The sequence below is a fragment of the Hemiscyllium ocellatum genome, chromosome 21 (assembly GCF_020745735.1).
Source record: "Hemiscyllium ocellatum isolate sHemOce1 chromosome 21, sHemOce1.pat.X.cur, whole genome shotgun sequence".
In the NCBI taxonomy this organism is placed as follows: domain Eukaryota; kingdom Metazoa; phylum Chordata; class Chondrichthyes; order Orectolobiformes; family Hemiscylliidae; genus Hemiscyllium; species Hemiscyllium ocellatum.
In genome coordinates this window covers 43,352,580-43,372,225 of record NC_083421.1, presented here as the reverse complement: position 1 = coordinate 43,372,225, position 19,646 = coordinate 43,352,580, and the positions used below count along the sequence as shown (strand labels likewise).

General features: G+C 40.3%; 1 protein-coding gene across 4 annotated transcripts in view; it reads left to right on the top strand.

The window, feature by feature from the left end:
• The window catches only part of dennd1a (DENN/MADD domain containing 1A), a 509,155-nt gene that overhangs the window by 309,968 nt on the left and 179,541 nt on the right, over nt 1-19,646 (top strand). For all 4 annotated transcript variants that reach the window (XM_060841064.1, XM_060841063.1, XM_060841067.1 and 1 more), the window contains exons 11-12: nt 7,520-7,565; nt 19,020-19,121. In XM_060841064.1, the coding sequence (XP_060697047.1) occupies nt 7,520-7,565; nt 19,020-19,121 (148 nt within the window). The remainder of the gene's footprint in view (nt 1-7,519; nt 7,566-19,019; nt 19,122-19,646) is intronic.

The window sequence follows — 19,646 nt, the reverse complement described above, 5'->3', positions numbered from 1 at the left end:
GCACATAACACTATGGGTAATTTAGCATGGCCAATTCAACTGCCATTTTTTTTGCCATTAGGTAGGAAATGGTACTTGAGGCAGAACTTGGGTTTTGGTTTACATTCCTGCCATTCTCTTGTACACCTTTTGTTCTTTATTAGGATGGGGAAAAAATCAGCACAGTCACAAAAATTGCAAAATTACCTTTGCTGCAAATAATCCAACTGTCCACTGAAATGACAGCATTTCTGCAAGTACAACATCTAACTAAACTGAAACAAAGTCTAAAACTACCCTACCTGCAGTGTAAGAACAGCAAAATATAATGCTAGGTACAACATGGAATACTAACTACTTAATATACTTTTAGATCCAGTCATCTGAAAACTATTGTTTGATTTTTTTTTAAATAAAAACTTTTACAAATGTTCTATAATTACAGAACAAAATCTTTCCATCTATAAAAATAAACCTGTGATTCCTGGATATATTTGAGTTCTGTTCTTTTGTAGCCTCCGAGGCATTATGAACCAACCTACACCACATCAACTGCAGCAGTTCAGGAAGGCTGGCTCATCACCACCTTCTCAAGGACAACTAGGAACCTGCAATAAATACTGGCCTGCCAATGATACCCACATCCCATGAATGAATTTAAAAAAAGCTTTATGTCTACAATGCATTTGTGAACTTTTATGGTGTCAGAAAACTAATTATGTATGTTTGTAAGTGTGCTATGCAAACCTCATGCTGCATTCAAATGTAAAAGATGGCAAAACCTAGCATGAAATAGAATTGCATTGGACAATTGGTTCTGGACATTCTCTCACAAGCCACTTTTACGTTGCATTGTTAAATTGGACCTCCCATCTTGACTAGGCGGGGAAGTATGTTTAAGCAAGGGAAAAAAATGATACACTGTCATTTTCCAGTCATAACTCTGATAATTCATTTCCTAACATAAAGTGCCAGTTTCTTGATAGAAAATCTCTGGCTGATCCTTTTCTTTCAAAGACAGGTTTCATGAATATTTTATTTAAAAGAAGCTTCAAAAAATTTTTCATCTTTAATACATACTGCACTGGAGGTTAATAATAAGATGTTAAATTTGAAGCATAAGCTGTGCGATAATCTTCTGAGGCCTGGCATGAATTCTCTCATATAAATATATATTTTATATGAATACACCATATATATAGAAGTAGGCCTTTGATCTATTCCTCCTTTATTGTCTGAGAATGTTTATATAATTTGTGCTTCATTCTTTTGATGGCTTAACATGTTCAACCTATTGACTTGTGTGAGCTTTTTCCCCATTGTGAATAGTCATGTCGCTTTACTGAGGTTTATTATGTACTTTCTTTTTTAAGCAGTTCTGTGTTCTTTTGTAAATGTCTGTGGAGTAGTTTGAAGGGAAAACTAAAACAATATAGATTTTTTTAACATGCTAAGTGTTTCCATGAATATGGAAACAAAAACTAGATATGTTTTTGTTGAATATTTCCTTGGAGGATTTTGTAATCTGCTGTGCAATTATTATGCACGAACAGAAACAGATTTTAACCATGGATGTAATTTTTTTTTTAAAAAACAATCAAAACTATTAAAATGGTATCATTCTAATCGGTGTGTGGCACAGTAGCTCTTGTTAGCACTGCTGCCCCACAAAAAAAAGGGACTTGAGTTAGATTCCACACTCGGGCGATTATGTGGAATTTGCATATTTTTCCCTGGTTTCCTCCAGATGCTCTGGTTTCATCCCACATTCCAAAGATGGGCAGGCCAGGTGGCTTGGCCATGGGAAATGCAGGGTCATAGGGATAGGGTAGCAGGATGACTCTGGGTGGATGTTCTTTGGAGGATCAGTGTAGGTTGGATGGGCCGAATGGCCTACTTCCACATTGTAGAGAACTTATGAACGGTTTAAATAGAGTCATAGAGATGTATAGCATGGAAACTGACTCTTCGGTCCAACCCATCCATGCCGACCAGATATCCCAAAACAATCTAGTCCCACCTGCCAGCACGTGGCCCATATCCCTCCAAACCCTTCCTATTCATATACCCATCCAAATGCCTCTTAAATGTTGCAATTGTACCAGTGTCCAACACTTCCTCTGGCAGCTCATTTCATACACGTACCACCCTCTGCGTGAAAAAGGTTGCCCCTTAGGTCCATTTTATATCTTTCCCCTCTCACCCTAAACCTATACCCTCTAGTTCTGGACTTGCCAATCCCAGGGAAAAGACTTTGCCTATTTATCCTATCCATGCCCCTCATGATTTTGTAAACCTCTATAAGGTCACTCCTCAGCCTCCGACACTCCAGGGAAAACAGCCCCACCTGTTCAGCTTCTCCCTGTAGCTCAAATCCACCAACATCCTTGTAAGTCTTTTCTGAACCCTTGCAGGTTTCACAACATCTTTCCGATAGGAAGGAGACCAGAATTGCACGCAATATTCCAACAGTGGCAACATGACCTCCCAACTCCTATACTCAATACTCTGACCAATAAAGGAAAGCATACCAAATGCCGCCTTCATTATCCTATTTACCTGCAACTCCACTTTCAAGGAGCTATGAACCCGCACTCCAAGGTCTCTTTATTCGGCAACATTCCCTCGGACCTTAGGAGGGCATATACATTTAATGGTAAGTTTTACTTTCCCAAAAGGCAGCAGCTCGCATTTATCTGAACTCCATCTGCCACTTCTCAGCCCAATGGCCCATCTGGTGCAGATCCTGTTGTAATCTGAGGTAACCCTCTTCGCTGTCCACTACACCTCCAATTTGGGTATCATCTGCAAACTTACTAACTGTACCTTTTTATGCTCGGATCCAAATCATTTATGTGAATGACAAAAAGTAGAGGACCCAGCACCAATCCTTGTAGCACTCCACTGGTCACAGGCCTCCAGTCTGAAACACTACCCTCCACCACCACCTTCTACCTTTTGAGCCTGTTGTGTATCCACATGGCTAGTTCTCCCTGTATTGCATGAGATCAGACCTTGCTAATCAATCTCCCATGGGGAACCTTGTCGAGCGCCTTACTGAAATCCATATAGATCACATCTACCGCTCTGCCCTCATCAGTCCTCTTTGTTACTTGCTCAAAAAACTCAATCAGGTTTTTGAGACATGATTTCCCATGCTCAAAGCCAGTTCTGTATCCAAATGGCTAGTCTCCCTGTAGTTCTCCATGTGGTCTAACCTTGCTAATTAAGGAACCTTTTTGAATGTCTTACTGAAGTCCATATCGATCACATCCACTGCTTTGCCTTTAATCCTCTGTTACTACTTCAAAATGTTCAATCCAGTTAGCGGGACCTGCTTTCCCACGCACACAGCCTTGTTGACTATCTCTAAGTCAGTCCTTGTCTTTCCAAATACATGTACATCCTGTCCCTCAGGATTCCCTCCAACAACTTGCCCACCACTGACATCAGGTTCACTGGTCTATAGTTCCTTGGCTTGTCCTTACCACCCTTCTTAAACCGTGGCACCATGTTAGCCAACCTCCAGTCTTCTGGCACCTCACCTGTACCTATCGATGAAACAAGCATCTAAGGATTCACTCGATCTATCCTGTCTATACCTTACATATGCTTCCTTCTTTTTCTCAACCAAACCCTCAATTTCTCTAGTCATCCAGCATTCCCTACACAGATCAGCCTTTCCTTTCACCCTAACAGGAATATGTTGCCTCTGCACACTCATTATCTCATTTTTGAAGGCTTCCCATTTTCCAGCCGTCCCTTGACCTGCGAACATCTGCCCCCAATCAGCTTTTGAAAGTTCTTGCCTAATACTGTCAAAATTGGCCTTTCTCCAATTTAGAACTTCAACTTTTAGATCTGATCTATCCTTTTCCATCACTATTTAAAATCTAATAGAATTATGGTCGCTGGCCCCAAAGTGCTCTCCCACTGACACCTCCGTCACCTGCCCTGCCTTATTTCCCAAGAGGTTTCCACCTTCTCTAGTAGGTACATCCACATACTGAATCAGAATACTTTCTTGTACACACTGAAGCAATTCCTCTCCATCTAAACCTTTAACACTAAGGCAGTCCCAGTCGATGTTTGGAAAGTTAAAACCCCCTACCATAACTACCCTATTATTCTTGCAGATAGCTGAGATCTCCTTACAAGTTTGTTTCTCAATTTCCCTCTGACTATTGGGGGAGGTGGGGGGTCTATAATACAATCCCAATTAGGTGATCATCCCTTTCTTATTTCTCAGTTCCACCCAAATAACTTTCCTGGATGTATTTCCAGGAATATCCTCCCTCAGCACAGCTGTAATGCTATCCTTTATCAATAATGCCACTCCCCCTCCTCTCTTGCCTCCCTTTCTATCCTTCCTGTAGCATTTGTATCCTGGAACATTAAGCTGCTGGTCCTGCCCATTCCTGAGCCATGTTTCTGTAATTGCTATGCTATACCAGTCCTATGTTCCTAACCATGCCATGAGTTCATCTGCCTTCCCTGTTAAGCCCCTTTATTTGTCCTACCTTGTCCCTGCCTGCCCTGACTGTATGACTCGCTTCTGTTCTCAACTCTATCAGTGTCAGATTTACCTCTTTCCTCACTATCTCCCTGAGTGCAGTCCGTCCTTCTTGTGCAGGTCACTTCTACCCCGAAATAAATTCCAATGATCCAAAAATGTGAATCCTTCTCCCATACACCAGCTCCTCAGCCATGCATTCATCTGCTCTATCCTCCTATTCCTGCCCTAGCTCACTAGCTCGTGACACTGGGAGTAATCCAGATATTACTGCTCTCAAAGATCTCCTTTTTTAAATTCCTGCCTAACTCTCTCTAATCTCCCTTCAGATTCTCAATTTTTTCCCTTCCTATGTCGTAAGTTCCACTGTGGACCCTTGCTGGTCCCTCTCCCCCGTGAGGACATTCTGCAACCTCTCTGAGACATCCTTGATCCTGGCACCAGGGAAGCAACACACCATTCTGATTTTTCACTGCTGGCCACAGTAAAGTCTGTCTATATTTCAGATTAGAGAATCTGCTAACACAATTGATCTCTCGGAACCCAACATACTCTTCGTTGCGTTAGAGCCAGTCTCAATACCAGCAACTTGGCTGTTTGTACTATGTTTCCCTGAGAATCCATTCTCCACCCCCTCCCCCCATATATTCCAAAACAACATACCTGTTTGAAATGGGTATATCCACAAAAGACTCTTGCACTAGCTGCCTACCTCTGTTAGCTTTCCTGGAGTTAACCCATCTCTGTGACTGTATCTGAGACTTTTCCCCCCTTCCTGTAACTGCCATCCATCACATACTGTTGTTGTTGCCAATTCCTCATTGCTTCTAACTGTATCTCCAACCGATCTATTCAATCTGATGAGGTTTGCAGCCAATAGCATTTATGGCAGATATATTCCATTGTAATCCTTAAACTCTCTTTAAACTCCCACATCTGGCAAGAAGCACATTTCACTGTGGGCGGCACGGTGGCACAGTGGTTAGCACTGCTGCCTCACAGTGCCTGAGACCGGGGTTCAATTCCCAATTCAGGCGACTGACTGTGTGGAGTTTGCACGTTCTCCCCCTGTCTACGTGGGTTTCCTCCGGGTGCTCCGGTTTCCCCTCACAGTCCAAAGATGTGCAGGTCAGGTGAATTGGCCATGCTAAATTGCCCGTAGTGTTAGGTAAGGGGTAAATGTAGGGGCATGGGTGGGTTGCGCTTCGGCGGGTTGGTGTGGACTTGTTGGGCCGAAGGGCCTGTTTCCACACGGTAAGTAATCTAATCTAATCTAATCACTCTACTAAATACCATTTTTGCTCCTTCACAATCTGCAGACCCAGACAATAACACCATCTGATTTCTCTGCAAACACTGCCCCAGGTTAAATTAATAGTTGTGGCCTATATTTTAAGTTTAATCAAGAGACATATCTCTAAAAACATATTATCAAGAAAGAACCCACTCTACGCACTACTGCAGACATTCTGTAGGTCACACTTAAAACAACAATACACTTTATCTGCTTCTGTGCTGTAAACTTCACCCAACAGCTCCTCCAAGATCAGTTGTGAATTTCACTGTTTGTTTATTTTCCCAGATGCACTCCGATGTCCAGCGATCCATGAATTCAAACAGCAAAGGCAGTGTCAGTTTTTTTCTTTCTGTCTCTCCTTCACTGACCTCACCATGTGCTTCCATTGTCTGTTCTTCTCCCTTTTAAAACTGCTGTTGTTTTGACTTTTTTTTTCAAAGTTCCAAAACAATGCAACAGCATATAAAACAGTAATTGCTGTTCCTGGAATTCGAGGAAATCACCTCCAGCACCTAAAGTATCTCAAAAAAAAAAGGAGTAGCTGTTACAGCCAGAAAGTTTTCCCGTCCTCCATCTTGGATTAACCAGAATGTTCACATGTTTAATACTGATTCACTATGAATATGTTTTAAGCTCTATATTTTTGATTTTTCTATTGGTTCAATGTGAGCATATCGGCTTTCAGTTGGAAAACACTGGTTTGATCGTGCAGAGCCAGTGTGATGGATAAAATTAAAATTGCACTAACTAGACCCTAATGTGTTTGGATCTATGAAAATGTATTCTGAACGAGGAAGAGGGTTTGCCCTGTTAACCCAAAAATGCCCTGAACTGTTCAAAATTCGCATTTTTAAAAATTGGATACGAACATGCAAGAAGTCCTACTGTCAAGAATGATCATAGGGGTTCCACCGATACAAATTTGAATAATCCAATCATATAGTTGCAAAAGGTTCACTTGACTAACTACCTCCTCCTCCTCTTCTAATTCCCCAGACCTCCTCATTCCTTAAATACAAAAATGCATGATCTCTTCTTTCACCCTCAACCTCCCCTCCCCACATCAACATTGACTTTGTCTCCACTTGATTAGATTGTTTATGTGAATCTGTCTCACAGGCAAGATTCCCAAGTTTTAGCAGCTGGAGCTTTACCCCAAGTGTCCCATAATCTCCATTCATCAATCTCTTCTCACAATGGTATTTGTATTGACATTTTTTTAAAAAATCAATTGCACAATAATGCAAAATTGGTGTGTTTTACACACTGCATAGTTTTCTTCTCCAGTAGCTTTAATGTAAATATAAGCAAACATGGCAATATGTACAGTTGATAAATGACATTAAATCAACAATCTCCTTCTGCAGAAGTTGAATTGCACCTTGAATGACTTCAACCATAATCTTATTGTGAAATATTAGCTGAGTGACGTGTATACCTCGTGGCACCATCATAATATTATTATTCATTCAGGTTTATGTTCTGATCAGGATAGTTGTAGCTGTAAAGATGTATACCAATTTTGAGAGAGAAAAGATGAACTTTCTTATTTCATCTAGTTACAGAAAACCTTCTTAAATGAATCCAAAATGACCATTTTTAATAATTGTCATTAAAGATTATGAAAGTAACTCAGGTGAAGCTTTAAAATGATCTAATCAATATTGTAGAGTTAATAATCAGTGGATTTAACATCTATAATTAACATTAATTCTTTTTCCTATTTTTAGTGCTCCAATGCCCTACCTCATAGGAGTGCATTCTAGTTTAATGGAGGTAAGTTTATTTTGCTTAATCAATGGAATTGAATTATATTTCATATATGTCTTTAAAATCTGATTATTTATTGTTTCTAATCATTTCAACAAAGCTGTATTTAAATCTTCAACTACACAGATGCTAACATAAGTTAGAGGGTTTCTTAATTTTTTTATTAAAGCTAGAAGTAAGAGTCACTATTTAAATTTGTAGCTAAAATTATATTGCTTCCTTCGGTCTTCAGAATTGATAACACTTGGAAATACGCTGCATATCTAAAATCTAAGCTTTTTGCGGTCGATTAAAATCTATCAAATCAAGTGAAAATTCAACACTTTTCACCCTTGATGTGTTGATTCGTTCATGGAATATGTGAGAAAATGTCAGGGCAGCATTTTTTTATCCATGCATAATTGCCCAAAAGGCAATTAAGAGCCAATCACATTGATGTAGGATCTGGTGTCATATGTAGACCAGACGTTGAAGAAATTCCCTGGATTCAGACTTTGAGCATTGGCAAAACCTTATTGCTTGGTATCAGGGGGAGGACACCTTTCCTTCGTATGCTCCGGTGCAACTTCAAAGCACTCTAGATTCGCTGTGGATTTATATTGTCCAAGCTGAGGGTTGCTCAATCAGATACAGAACCACAAGATAGTCACACGTTGGCCTATGTGAGCATACACCAGGCCATGTCTGAGGTCTTGCTTTAATGATTTAATGTTTTCAGACCTTGAGTCAATGCACACTCCAGATACTACATTTGCACATTGATAACGTTTAGCTGAGTTGCGTTTTGTGCAGGTAAACAGTTCATTTAGTTATGTGACAAAAGCAAAGGTTATGTAATTGTTACAGTGTGTTGTGGTAGGCTAGAGCCATGCAGGGCAAGGGACCAAGCCAGATAAGAGCAATACCATGACTGAGCAGTAAAAACAGCTTCCTTGGTGGAAAGGCCCATACCTTGTCTTCCTGGTAACCCGGATGGCCGTCAAGATCAAGGGAAGACCTGAATGGATGCATGGAACCTGCTGCAAGAAAGCGCCATCCCTGGAGGCACATAAGCAGAAAATGCTGGAGGCACCAGTTCACCCACCAGATGCAATATGTGGGGACTGATCGCCATTTTAGTCTCTGTGCTCCTCATTGCCTTGTTCATACTGACTGGGTATGAGGGGAATAGGAAAGATGGGATGATGTACCCTGTCACAAGGGAATTGCATGTCAACACTTTTCTTTACATGACTTATATCTATGCAAAGAAGGTTATCCACTCTAGCTGCTGGGTATGCACCGATGTCCCGATACATTTGAAGGGAGGAATCCCCCAAGACCCATTCCATTTAATTAATCCAAACCAGCTGAATGGTGGTTGGAACAAAACGGTCCTCTGATATCTTCACCTTGGGGGAGGCAGTAAGTTTGACTGGGAGTCTCACGACTGTTTTATGCGAGACCCTGATGGGACCAATTATTCCACTAACAATAAGTTCACTTGGGAGTGCGAAGTTTATAGTATGGAAAAATATAAGGTTTTGTTCCAGCCTTAATACAACCTCTTGCATACACCCCAAGTTCTGTTCCTCACTAATACCACAGGAAAGGGTACCCATGGGAACCATCTGCTTTGAAAGCAACTACACGTCAGGGTGGGATGCTGGAACCTATGTATCCATTCCCTGCTCCCTAACCCATCCTTGTGCCAATCCACTTCCGCTGGGAGTATCCTGAACCTTGATATTCCCAACAAGACTACCGCAGTGCCAAATTCACAACTCTTTGGACTGGAACTCAAACCAGTCACTTGAGAACGTGTAATGGCACCTATTTCATTTGCGGCCACAAAGCCTACCCCTGGCAGCCAGCCTCCTGGACTGGTAGTTGCTATCTAGGGTATGTGGTCCCCTTTATTTACCACTTGCACTCCTCCCTATTCCAACAGCTTTGGCCTCCCACCAAGATAGCTATAACAGACGCTGAGCAGTTCTTTGCCATTCTCTTCCCTTCATATGGGACTGCTCTCCTGGCAACAGGGGAAAGAAAATTGGCCTCCGTTCTAGAGGAAATAGCGAATTAAATGGTGGCAACCCTTGACCAACTTGCGGAGGTGGTCGCAATTTGCACAGTTGCCCAACAAAACAGATTGGCTTTAGATTATTTACTAGCTGAGAAAGGGCACTTGTTCCGTCATTGGTTGTGAATTCTATATTCCTGATTCCAGTGAGAACGTCACCAACCTTGCCAAACGCATTCGAAAATCTGCATCCAAGCTCTGACACAAGTTCCTCTTGGAATCTGTGAAGCTGGATGGGTGGATGGTTCAGTCCCTTAGGAAAGGCCCACTTGCAGGGCCTCATTATACTTGTCATTTTTGTTATCATTCCAATTCTTATCATCTGTCTCAAACAGTGTTGTGCATGCTTTGGCTCGCTATTACTACCCTCAGTCCCATTAACTTCCCAGTTGGTCAAGATCCCCCTCACTGAAATCCCTCATCCTGATACAGATGAGCACCACTTTCCAGGTAAGGGAATGCAGATTTCCTTCCTTAAACGATGTTAGTGAACCAGATGGATTTTTAAGACAATTGATGATCGTTACGTGATGAAATTTAGGCCAGCTGTTTATTCCATATTTTTCATTGTATTTAAATCTAACCATCCACCATGGTGAGTTTCAAACCCATGTCCACAAAACATCAACATGGGATTCTGGATTACTTGCCAAGTGATATTACCACTGCCCACCCCCATATGCTTACGGTTAGCAAAAGAAATGCAAGACATTTATTGTGATGCTTGTGTCATGTACCTATTTTCTTGTGCTCTTTCTGTGAGCATTTAAAATAATTATTATATTCACCTCACCAGCCTGTACGTTCATTTTACCTGAACGAAATATTAAGGTTTAAACATTGTCAGACAAAACAATATTCATGAGTTATTATGTTTTAGTGCTTTTACTTACACAAGAATATAAAAAAATTAGGAGCAGGAATAGGCAATTTAGTCCCTCAAGCTGCTCTACCATTCAATATGATCATGGCTAATTTCATCTCGATCTCATTCCCACTTTCCTGCTCTTTCTCCATAACCCTTTAATTTGTTGCTAATTAAAAATCTGTATATCTCATATTTATTTCGGGTCCCAGCACCCACTGCACTTTGGGGTAGTGACTTCCATAGGTTCATGACCCTTTTGAGAGAAGTAATTCCTCCTTATTTATGTTTTAAATCTGCTACTCCTTAGTCTAAAATCATGACATCTCATTCTAGATTTCCCCCATATCCTCTCTGCGTGTACTTTGTCAAGCCCCTTTAGTGTTTTATATCCTTCAATCAGCTTTCCTCTCATTTATGTAAATTCTAGAGAATGTAGGCTTTAAGCTGCTCAATCTCTCCATAAAGCATTTCTGGAATCAATCTAGTAAACCTCCCCTGAACTGCCTCCAATGCACAAGTAAGGGGGCCAAAACTGTATGCAATGCTCCCAAGTGCAGACTGACGAATGCCTTGTACAGCTGCAGCAATACTTTTCAAAATTTATCCACTATTCCTTTAGCAATAAATGCCAACATTGTATTTGCCTTCCTTATTGTCTACTGTTCCTACATACTAGTTTTCTGCAGTTCATGTACAAGGACACCCAGATCACACTGCACTGAAGCATTTAGAGGTTTCTCTCCATTTAGGTAATAAGTTGCTGTTTATTCTTCCAACCAAAATAGTTAACCTCACACTTATCTCTCACTGATTAGTCAAACACAATTTACCCTTCCTAAAATGGTGCTGACTCTGATGGATTTTTACTTTTCAAATGTCTTGTTTATTACTTCCTTAATCATGGTTTCTAACAATTTTCCAACAGCACGTATTAAACCACTTTGCTTTTCGCTTTGTAAAATCTTAGGCACATGTGATATTGATTAGAATTCACTTCATATCCATATTGTGGCTATACTTTGATAAGGAAAATTGGAGTCATTTTAAGACTTTCTTGAAGTAATATTTTCATGGACCTGAAATCATAGGCATGAGTTTTCATTTGTCCCCATGCTTTTAAGCTGTGTGTTATTTTTAATCTTAGTTTTATCACTAACAAGGAAGAAAATTTAATCAGCTAATTGCTGTGAAGTTGAACAGTACTGCTCTGGTATCTTTCTAGATTAACCAGATATATTTGTTTATTGTATAATTAAGCTCATCCCTTAATTATGTCTAATTATTTGACTACAGATTGATGGATTAGTTTCTCTGCAGTAAGGTTTAAAAGCTGGTAAAAGCCAATTTTTCACAATAGCAGTGACTTTTTGTCATTGAAACCCTTGTATTAGTCTCATGGCAAGTCTTAACAGACAGGTGGCAAACCATCTCCCAGCTCTTTGCCAATTATACCAGTTGCATGGACATAGCCATCCAGCACCTCACCTGTGACTATCGATGATGCAAATATCTCAGCAAGGGACCCAGCAATCACTTCCCTAGCTTCCCACAGAGTTCTAGATACGCCTGATCAGGTCCTGGGGATTTATCCATTTTCATATGTTTATAAGACATCCAGCACCAACTCCTCTGTAATATGGACATTTTTCAAGATGTCAGCATCTGTTTCCCCACATTCTATATCTTCCATGCCTTTCTCTACAGTAGACACTGGTGCAAAATAGTCGTTTAGTATCTCCCACATTTCCTGCGACTCTCCACACAAAGGCCGCCTTGCTGATCTTTGCGGGGCCCTATTGTCTCCCTAGTTATCATTTTGTCCTTAATATATTTATAAAAACTCCTTGGATTCTCCTTAACCCTATTTGGAAAAGCTATCTCATGTCCTCTTTTAGCTCTCCTGATTTCCCTATTAAGTATACTCCTACTTCCTTTATACTCTTCTTAGGATTCACTCGATCTATACTGTCTATACCTGACATGCTTCCTTCTTTTTCTTAACCAAATCCTCAATTTCTCTAGTCATCCAGCATTCCCTATACCTACTAGCCTTTCCTTTCACCATAACAGGAATTTACTGTCTCTGGACACTCATTATCTCATATTTGAAGGCTTTCCATTTTCCAGTGGACCCTTGTTGGGCCAAAGGGCCTGTTTCCACACTGTAAGTAATCTAATGTAATCTTTACCTCTGAACGTCTGCCCCCAATCAGCTTTTGAAAGTTCTTACCTTTTACTGTCAAAAATAACCTTCCTTCAATTTAGAACTTCAACTTTTAGATCCAGTCTATCCTTTTCCATTACTATTTTAAAACTAATAGAACTTTGGTTGCTGGTCCATGCCGTGACTTATTTCCCAAGAGTAGGTAGGGACATCCACATACTGACTAAGAAAATTTTCTTGTACATACGCAACAAATTCATCTCCATCTTCTTAACATTATGGCAGTCCCAGTCTATGTTTGCAAAGTTAAAATCCCCTACCATAACCACCCTATTATTCTTACAGGTAACTGAAATTTTGTTACAAATTTATTTCTCAATTTCCTGCTGATTGTTAGGGACCTACAATACAATCCCAATAAGGTGATCTGCCCTTTTTTAATTTAGTTCCACCCAAATAACTTCCCTGGATATATTCCTAGGAATATTCTCCCTAAGTTCAGCTGTAATGTTATTCCTTATCAATAATGCCACTCCCCTTCCCCTCTTTTCATCCCCACCCCCCACCCCCTTTTGTCCTTCCTGTAGCATTTGTATCCTTATTGTGGTTCTGTTCGCCGAGCTGGGAATTTGTGTTGCAGACGTCTAGGTGACATCCTCAGTGCTTGGGAGCCTCCTGTGAAGCGCTTCTGTGATCTTTCCTCCGGCATTTGTAGTGGTTTGAATCTGCCGCTTCTGGTTGTCAGTTCCAGCCGTCCGCTGCAGTGGTTTGGTATATTGGGTCCAGGTCGATGTGCTTATTGATTGAATCTGTGGATGAGTGCCATGCCTCTAGGAATTCCCTGGCTGTTCTCTGTTTGGCTTATCCTATAATAGTAGTGTTGTCCCAGTCGAATTCATGTTGCTTGTCATCTGCATGTGTGGCTACTAAGGATAGCTGGTTGTGTCGTTTCATGGCTAGTTGGTGTTCATGTATGCGGATTGTTAGCTGTCTTCCTGTTTGTCCTATGTAATGTGTTGTGCAGTCCTTGCATGGGATTTTGTACACTACATTGGTTTTGCTCATGCTGGATATCTGGTCCTTCGTTCTGGTGAGTTGTTGTCTGAGAGTGGCTGTTGGTTTGTGTGCTATTATGAGTCCTAGTGGTCGCAGTAGTCTGGCTGTCAGTTTGGAAATGCTCCTGATGTATGGTAGTGTGGCTAGTCCTCGTTCCGTTGTCTTTCCCTTCGGCACCTGTTGATGAAATTGCGCGGGTATCCATTTTTTGGCAAATACATTGTATCGGTGTTCTTCTTCCTGTTTTTGCAGTTCTGGTGTACTGCAGTGTGTTGGGGCCCTTTTGAATAGTGTTTTGACGCAATTTCTTTTGTGTGTGTTGGGGTGGTTGCTTTCGTAGTTGAGGACTTGATCTGTGTGAGTGGCTTTCCTGTATACCTTTGTGGTGAATTCTCCGTTCGGTGTTCTCTCTACCATCACATCTAGGATTGGGAGTTGGTTGTCCTCTTCTTCCTCTCTTGTAAATCGGATTCCTGTGAGTGTGGCGTTGATGATCCGGTGTGTGTTCTCTTCTCCCAAACTTTGAACATTTGTATCCTTAACTTTAAGCTGCCAATCCTGTCCATCCCTGAGCCATAACTCTAATTGCTATGATATCCCAGTCCCATGTTCCTAATCATGCCTTGAGTTCATCTGCCTTCTCTGTTATGTCTCTTGCATTGAAGTAAATGCAGTTTAATTTATCAGTCCTATCTTGTTCTCTTTTTTGGACTTTCCAGGCCTGACCTTTTTGACTTGCTGCCTTTCGTACTGAACCAGTCTCACATTGATCTCTTTCCTCACCATCTCCCTTGATCCCAGCCCCCCCCCCCCCCCTCCCCCCCCACCTCCTTCCAATTCAGGTGCAATTGCTCCTTCTTGTACAGGTCACTTTTACCCAGAAGAGATTCCAGTGATCTAAAATTGTGAACCCTTCTCCCATGCTCATGCGCCAGATCCTCAGCCACTAATTCATCTGATCTATCCTCCTCTTCCTACCTTCAGTAGTTTGTACCACTGGGAGTAATCCAGATGTTACTACCCTCGAGGACCTCCTGTTTAAATTCCTGCCTAACTCTTTATTCTCCCTTGAGAATCTCATCCTTTTGCCTTCCCATTTCATTGGTTCCAACGTGTACAGTGACCTCCTGCTGGTCCCTCTCCTCTTTGAGAATATTTTGCACCCTCTCCGAGATATCCTTAATCCTGGCACCAGGGAGGCAATACACCATTCTAAAGAAATATTAAGGAATATATCTGCCTCCACTGCAAGATTTCCTGTCATATGCTAAAATTTTCATTCCATTTTCCTTTATGCTTTCAGCTGACACTTATCCATGTTAGATTACTTTTTTAGATAGATTTAGATTACTTACAAAGTTTGTGAGAAGATTTGTAGCTCGGGTGCTTGTTGTTGTGGTTCTGTTCGCCGAGCTGGGAGTTTTTGTTGCAAACGTTTCGTCCCCTTTCTAGGTGACATCTTCAGTGCTTGGGAGCCTCCTGTGAAGCGCTTCTGTGCTGATTCCTCCGGCATTTATACTGGTTTGAATCTGCCGCTTCCGGTTGTCAGTTGCTGTCCGCTGCAGTGGTCGGTATATAGGGTCTAGTTCGATGTGTCTGTTGATAGAATTTGTGGATGAGTGCCATGCCTCTAGGAATTCCCTGGCTGTTCTCTGTTTGGCCTGCCCTATAATAGTGGTGTCCCAATCGAATTCGTGTTGTTTGTCATCCGAGTGTATGGCTACTAGGGATAACTAGTCGTGTCGTTTCGTGGCTAGTTGGTGTTCATGGATACGGGTTGTTAGCTGTCTTCCTGTTTGTCCTATGTAGTGTTTTGTGCAGTCCTTGCATGGGATTTTGTACACTACGTTGGTTTTGCACATGCTGGGTATCGGGTCCTTTGTCCTGGTGAGTTGTTGTCTGAGAGTGGCTGTTGGTTTGTGTGCTGTTGTGAGTCCTAGTGGTCGCAGCATTCTGGCTGTCAGTTCAGAAATGCTCCTGATGTATGGGAGTGTGGCCAGTCCTTTGGGTTGTGGTATGTCCTCATTTCGTTTTCTTTCCCTAAGGCATCTGTTGACGAAATTGCGCGGGTATCCGTTTTTGGTGAATACCTTGTGTAGGTGTTCTTCTTCCTCTTTTTGTAGTTCAGGTGTGCTGCAGTGTGTTGTGGTCCTTTTGAATAATGTCCTGCTGCAACTTCGTTTGTGTGTGTTGGGGTGGTTGCTTTCATAGTCAAGATTATGGTTCTTTGAGTTAAGGTAAAGACATTCCGCTATTTTCAGGGCTAAGAGTATAGGAGGTGTGTTGAAAGATATTACAGAAATTCTGAAATAATAACTAGCGCTCTAGTTTACCTGTCTGCACCTAGTTTGTCTTTATGTGAAATTTTGCATGTTTTCTTGACCAGGAATAATATCAAAAGAGGCCATCCAATGGTAAAGAAATGTCCTAAATAGTGAAGTTAACTTTAATTCAGGTCAATTAAAGAATGAAATTTACTACTGACAAATCTCCATCAGAAGATCTTGTGCGTTCGTGTTGATACATTAATCTGTTGATTTATGAATGCCTTAACCAGTTTGATTATTGGATAAATCTGTAAATAAATAGTAAAAATGGGCTAACTCAAAATTTCCACAGTTTAATTTATGTTCTTTTAAAGGCATTTTGATTTTCTCCAAATTTGGCCAACCTACATCTGATTGCCTATGATCAGACAAAAGCAATACTAGAATTGCCTTTTTGGGCTTTTGCAATAAAACCAGTACTTACCATCAGTGCCGTTTTAATATCAAAAGAGTTGGATAAACTGGCTGTCCCAGAAACATTCAAGCTAGATAAACTATTTGTCTATTTGGTTAATAGATTCATTTCCTCATTACAAGTGATATTAAATTTAAAAGTAAAAATGTTTTGCTCTAGTTATACAGGACATTGGTGAAATCCCATCTCGAATACTATCATGTCAATTTTGGGATCTTTAAGGAAGAATTTAAATGCATTGGAGGCAGTTCAGATGAGATTAACTAGATTGATACCTGGAATGAGGATAGGTTAGACAGGCTGGGCTTGGTTCACTGGAGTTTAGCAGAATGAGGGGGTGACTTGATTGAAGTGGATGTGGAATGAATGTTTTTGTGGCTGAGTCCAGAACTAGGAGGTAGCTTTTAATACTGAGATCATCCCTTTGGGACCGAGCTGAGGAGAATATTTTCTGATTGGTGTGCAACCTTGGAATATTCTGTATCAAAAGACAGGTTAGCTGGGTCCTTTTGAATATTTTTAACACAGAGATGCATAGATTCTTGTTAGGCAGGGGAATCGAGGGTTACTGGCGGTAGATGGGAGTGTGAAATTTGAAATACAGACTTATTAGCCATGACCTTATTGAATGGCCAAACAAGTTTGAATTGCTGAATAATCTATTTCTATTTCTTATGTTTGTGTATGTTGAGTGAGTTCACTGAAACAACCGAAAGGACAATTCTTACAGTAGAAATTGAGATAGAATTGTAACAAAGTGAATTTGTGATGCATCCTTTGAAGATATTCCTGGCTGCCATCTCTGTCAATGTTAGTAATCCCAGATGCCCACTTTGTTTATACCTAGGACAGTCTCTTGCATGAGCAATATATATTCTTTAATTGTATCACATTAATAAGCATAATGATACTTCTGGGCATACTAAACTCAGCAAGAAGTGTTCAATTTAAAGACACACAACAGAAAATGCTGCATTTGATTTAACAAAGGAAAAACTTCTTGTTCGTTTAGTTAGTTGTAGATCTTTGACAGCCAGTTAGTCACAGCTGTTTATGATACTATAACCTCAAATCACCTGTTTAGGATCAGTGCTGCCGAGGACTCTCGGAACAGGAAAGTGAAAAATGCACAGAAGGGGTTAGTAGCCCACACGCTGTGCAAGGATCAAAGAGTTTAAAGGTCAAAGGACATGTCTCGCTTAGCCATATCTTTCTGTTGAATAGCTGCTTCAGATTGTAAATCTGACGAGGATTTCATTAAGTCGTTCTGTCTGCTGCTGGGGCATGAAATCATAAAATTTTATATCGTCAGCTTTTCCTGCTTCTGGCAGCCAGATTGACATATTGGTGTCCGTAAAAAAGACAGCTTTATGTCTTCTTGGAAACAAAGTATATTCTCACCACAATCCCTTAAATCATTTTAGAGTCAAAGCACTGTTTAAAAAGTTAAAGTACGAAAGATACCAAAGCTTAACGTTGATTTATAATATGTTGTATAATTCATTTGAGGTTATTCCAGCTATGGGAGGAATGAAATCCGCTTTTCTTTAGTGGTATTTGACGTTTGCCGCCTTATCTTATTCCAAGGGTTTAGAGAACACTTCTGTATATTTTTAATTGTCTGAAATTGCATTTAGTCACCCTGAGAAAATGATAGCAAGTGACACAGTGTGGTCAAGTTATATCTTGAGGGAGGGTTTAAAAAGACATATCACCAAGACAAATAGTACTAACTACTTTCTATTTAATAGACTGGTGAATAAGGCCCCCTGTAGTTTGTTTGAAAAGTTAATGCATTTTAACTGTGTTGATGTCATTTAGAAAATTCAAAGCACTGTTTGCACTAAGAAAACAGCCCTTACTGATTAAGTCTGTAATTCTTGGGAAGCTACATTTATAGATGTAATAAACAATGTGTCCAGCAGTTGCTAAGATGGATTTCTGGACCCCTTGATTGCATGGAGTGTGTCGTTCATAAAACTAATAATGCAAAATTCGGTTTCCATCAGAATGGGGATATAAATGAACAATACGTACTTATTGAAAATTTGACCAATTTACAGAAACCATGCTTTATTTAATTATACTCCAATTGCAACTTGTAAGGAACTGCTCTTGGTTTGATTCTGATAATAATGCATATAAATTGTTTCCACACTATAGTGATTCTATGATTCCATAAATGCCATGTATATAAAATTTGCAAATTGTTTTCAGATCTTGTGTGGACTGTTGATATTAACTCATTAAAGATTTAAAGTTTGAAGCTAATACATAGATAAACTTTCAAACAGACATACGACATACACTAGGCTGATTTATTTGAAACAGTCGCATCCTACAATGAGGCTCTCCTAAACTAGCTTCCATTGCACGTTGTAACATTTTTCCAGAGATCTTTTGCGTGTATCAGTAACATAGTAAGAGTAATTTGGTTTTACACCCAAGCATATGGAGTCTAGATTTTGTTGTTGATTTTAGATTTCAAATTATATTCTTAAAAAACAGGTGTGGGTTGATAAGTTTTCTTAAGATATCAACAAAGCCATTTCATTCTTCCTACAACAGAAAGTGAGGAACATGGCCTTAGAAGATGTTGTGTTACTAAATGTGGACAACAATACGCTGGAAACACCATTTGATGATCTTCAAAGCCTTCCTAATGATGTGGTTAGTATGACCTAGCTCTCATTTCTGTGTACTTTTATTAGTGAACTCAACATTTAATATAGCAATTTGTTTTGAAGCTTCCTTTCTCCATTACTCTGTTTCATGTCTGTTTGACAATGCTAGCTAGTCTCCAAAGTGTTTTGTTTCCCTAAAGTAAGGGGCAGGATTGCATGAAAGCAGTCTGGTGCTTTACTAACAGTCCTCACATTTCACTGCACCTCATTCTCCTTTTATGGCCTAAATTTAAAACGCTGTCTTTCTGAAGGGGCATAATTGTACAATTTGATTGTTTTCTATTAAAAATCCATTTATGTTATTGTATTAATTCAAAAAAAATCATTATCTTATTCTCTGTTGTATTCTTTACCTTTACTGCTTTGTGCCTGGACCCTGCTTTTCTCTCCCCTCCAATTCTATTTCATTTTTTAAAAAATGGAATGATATTGCTTGCTGAATGGTTTGGGTTTGGCAAGGCGATCTGTCCAATTTGCCTTTCACTGTCTCAATGCCACCTGCTACTGGAGT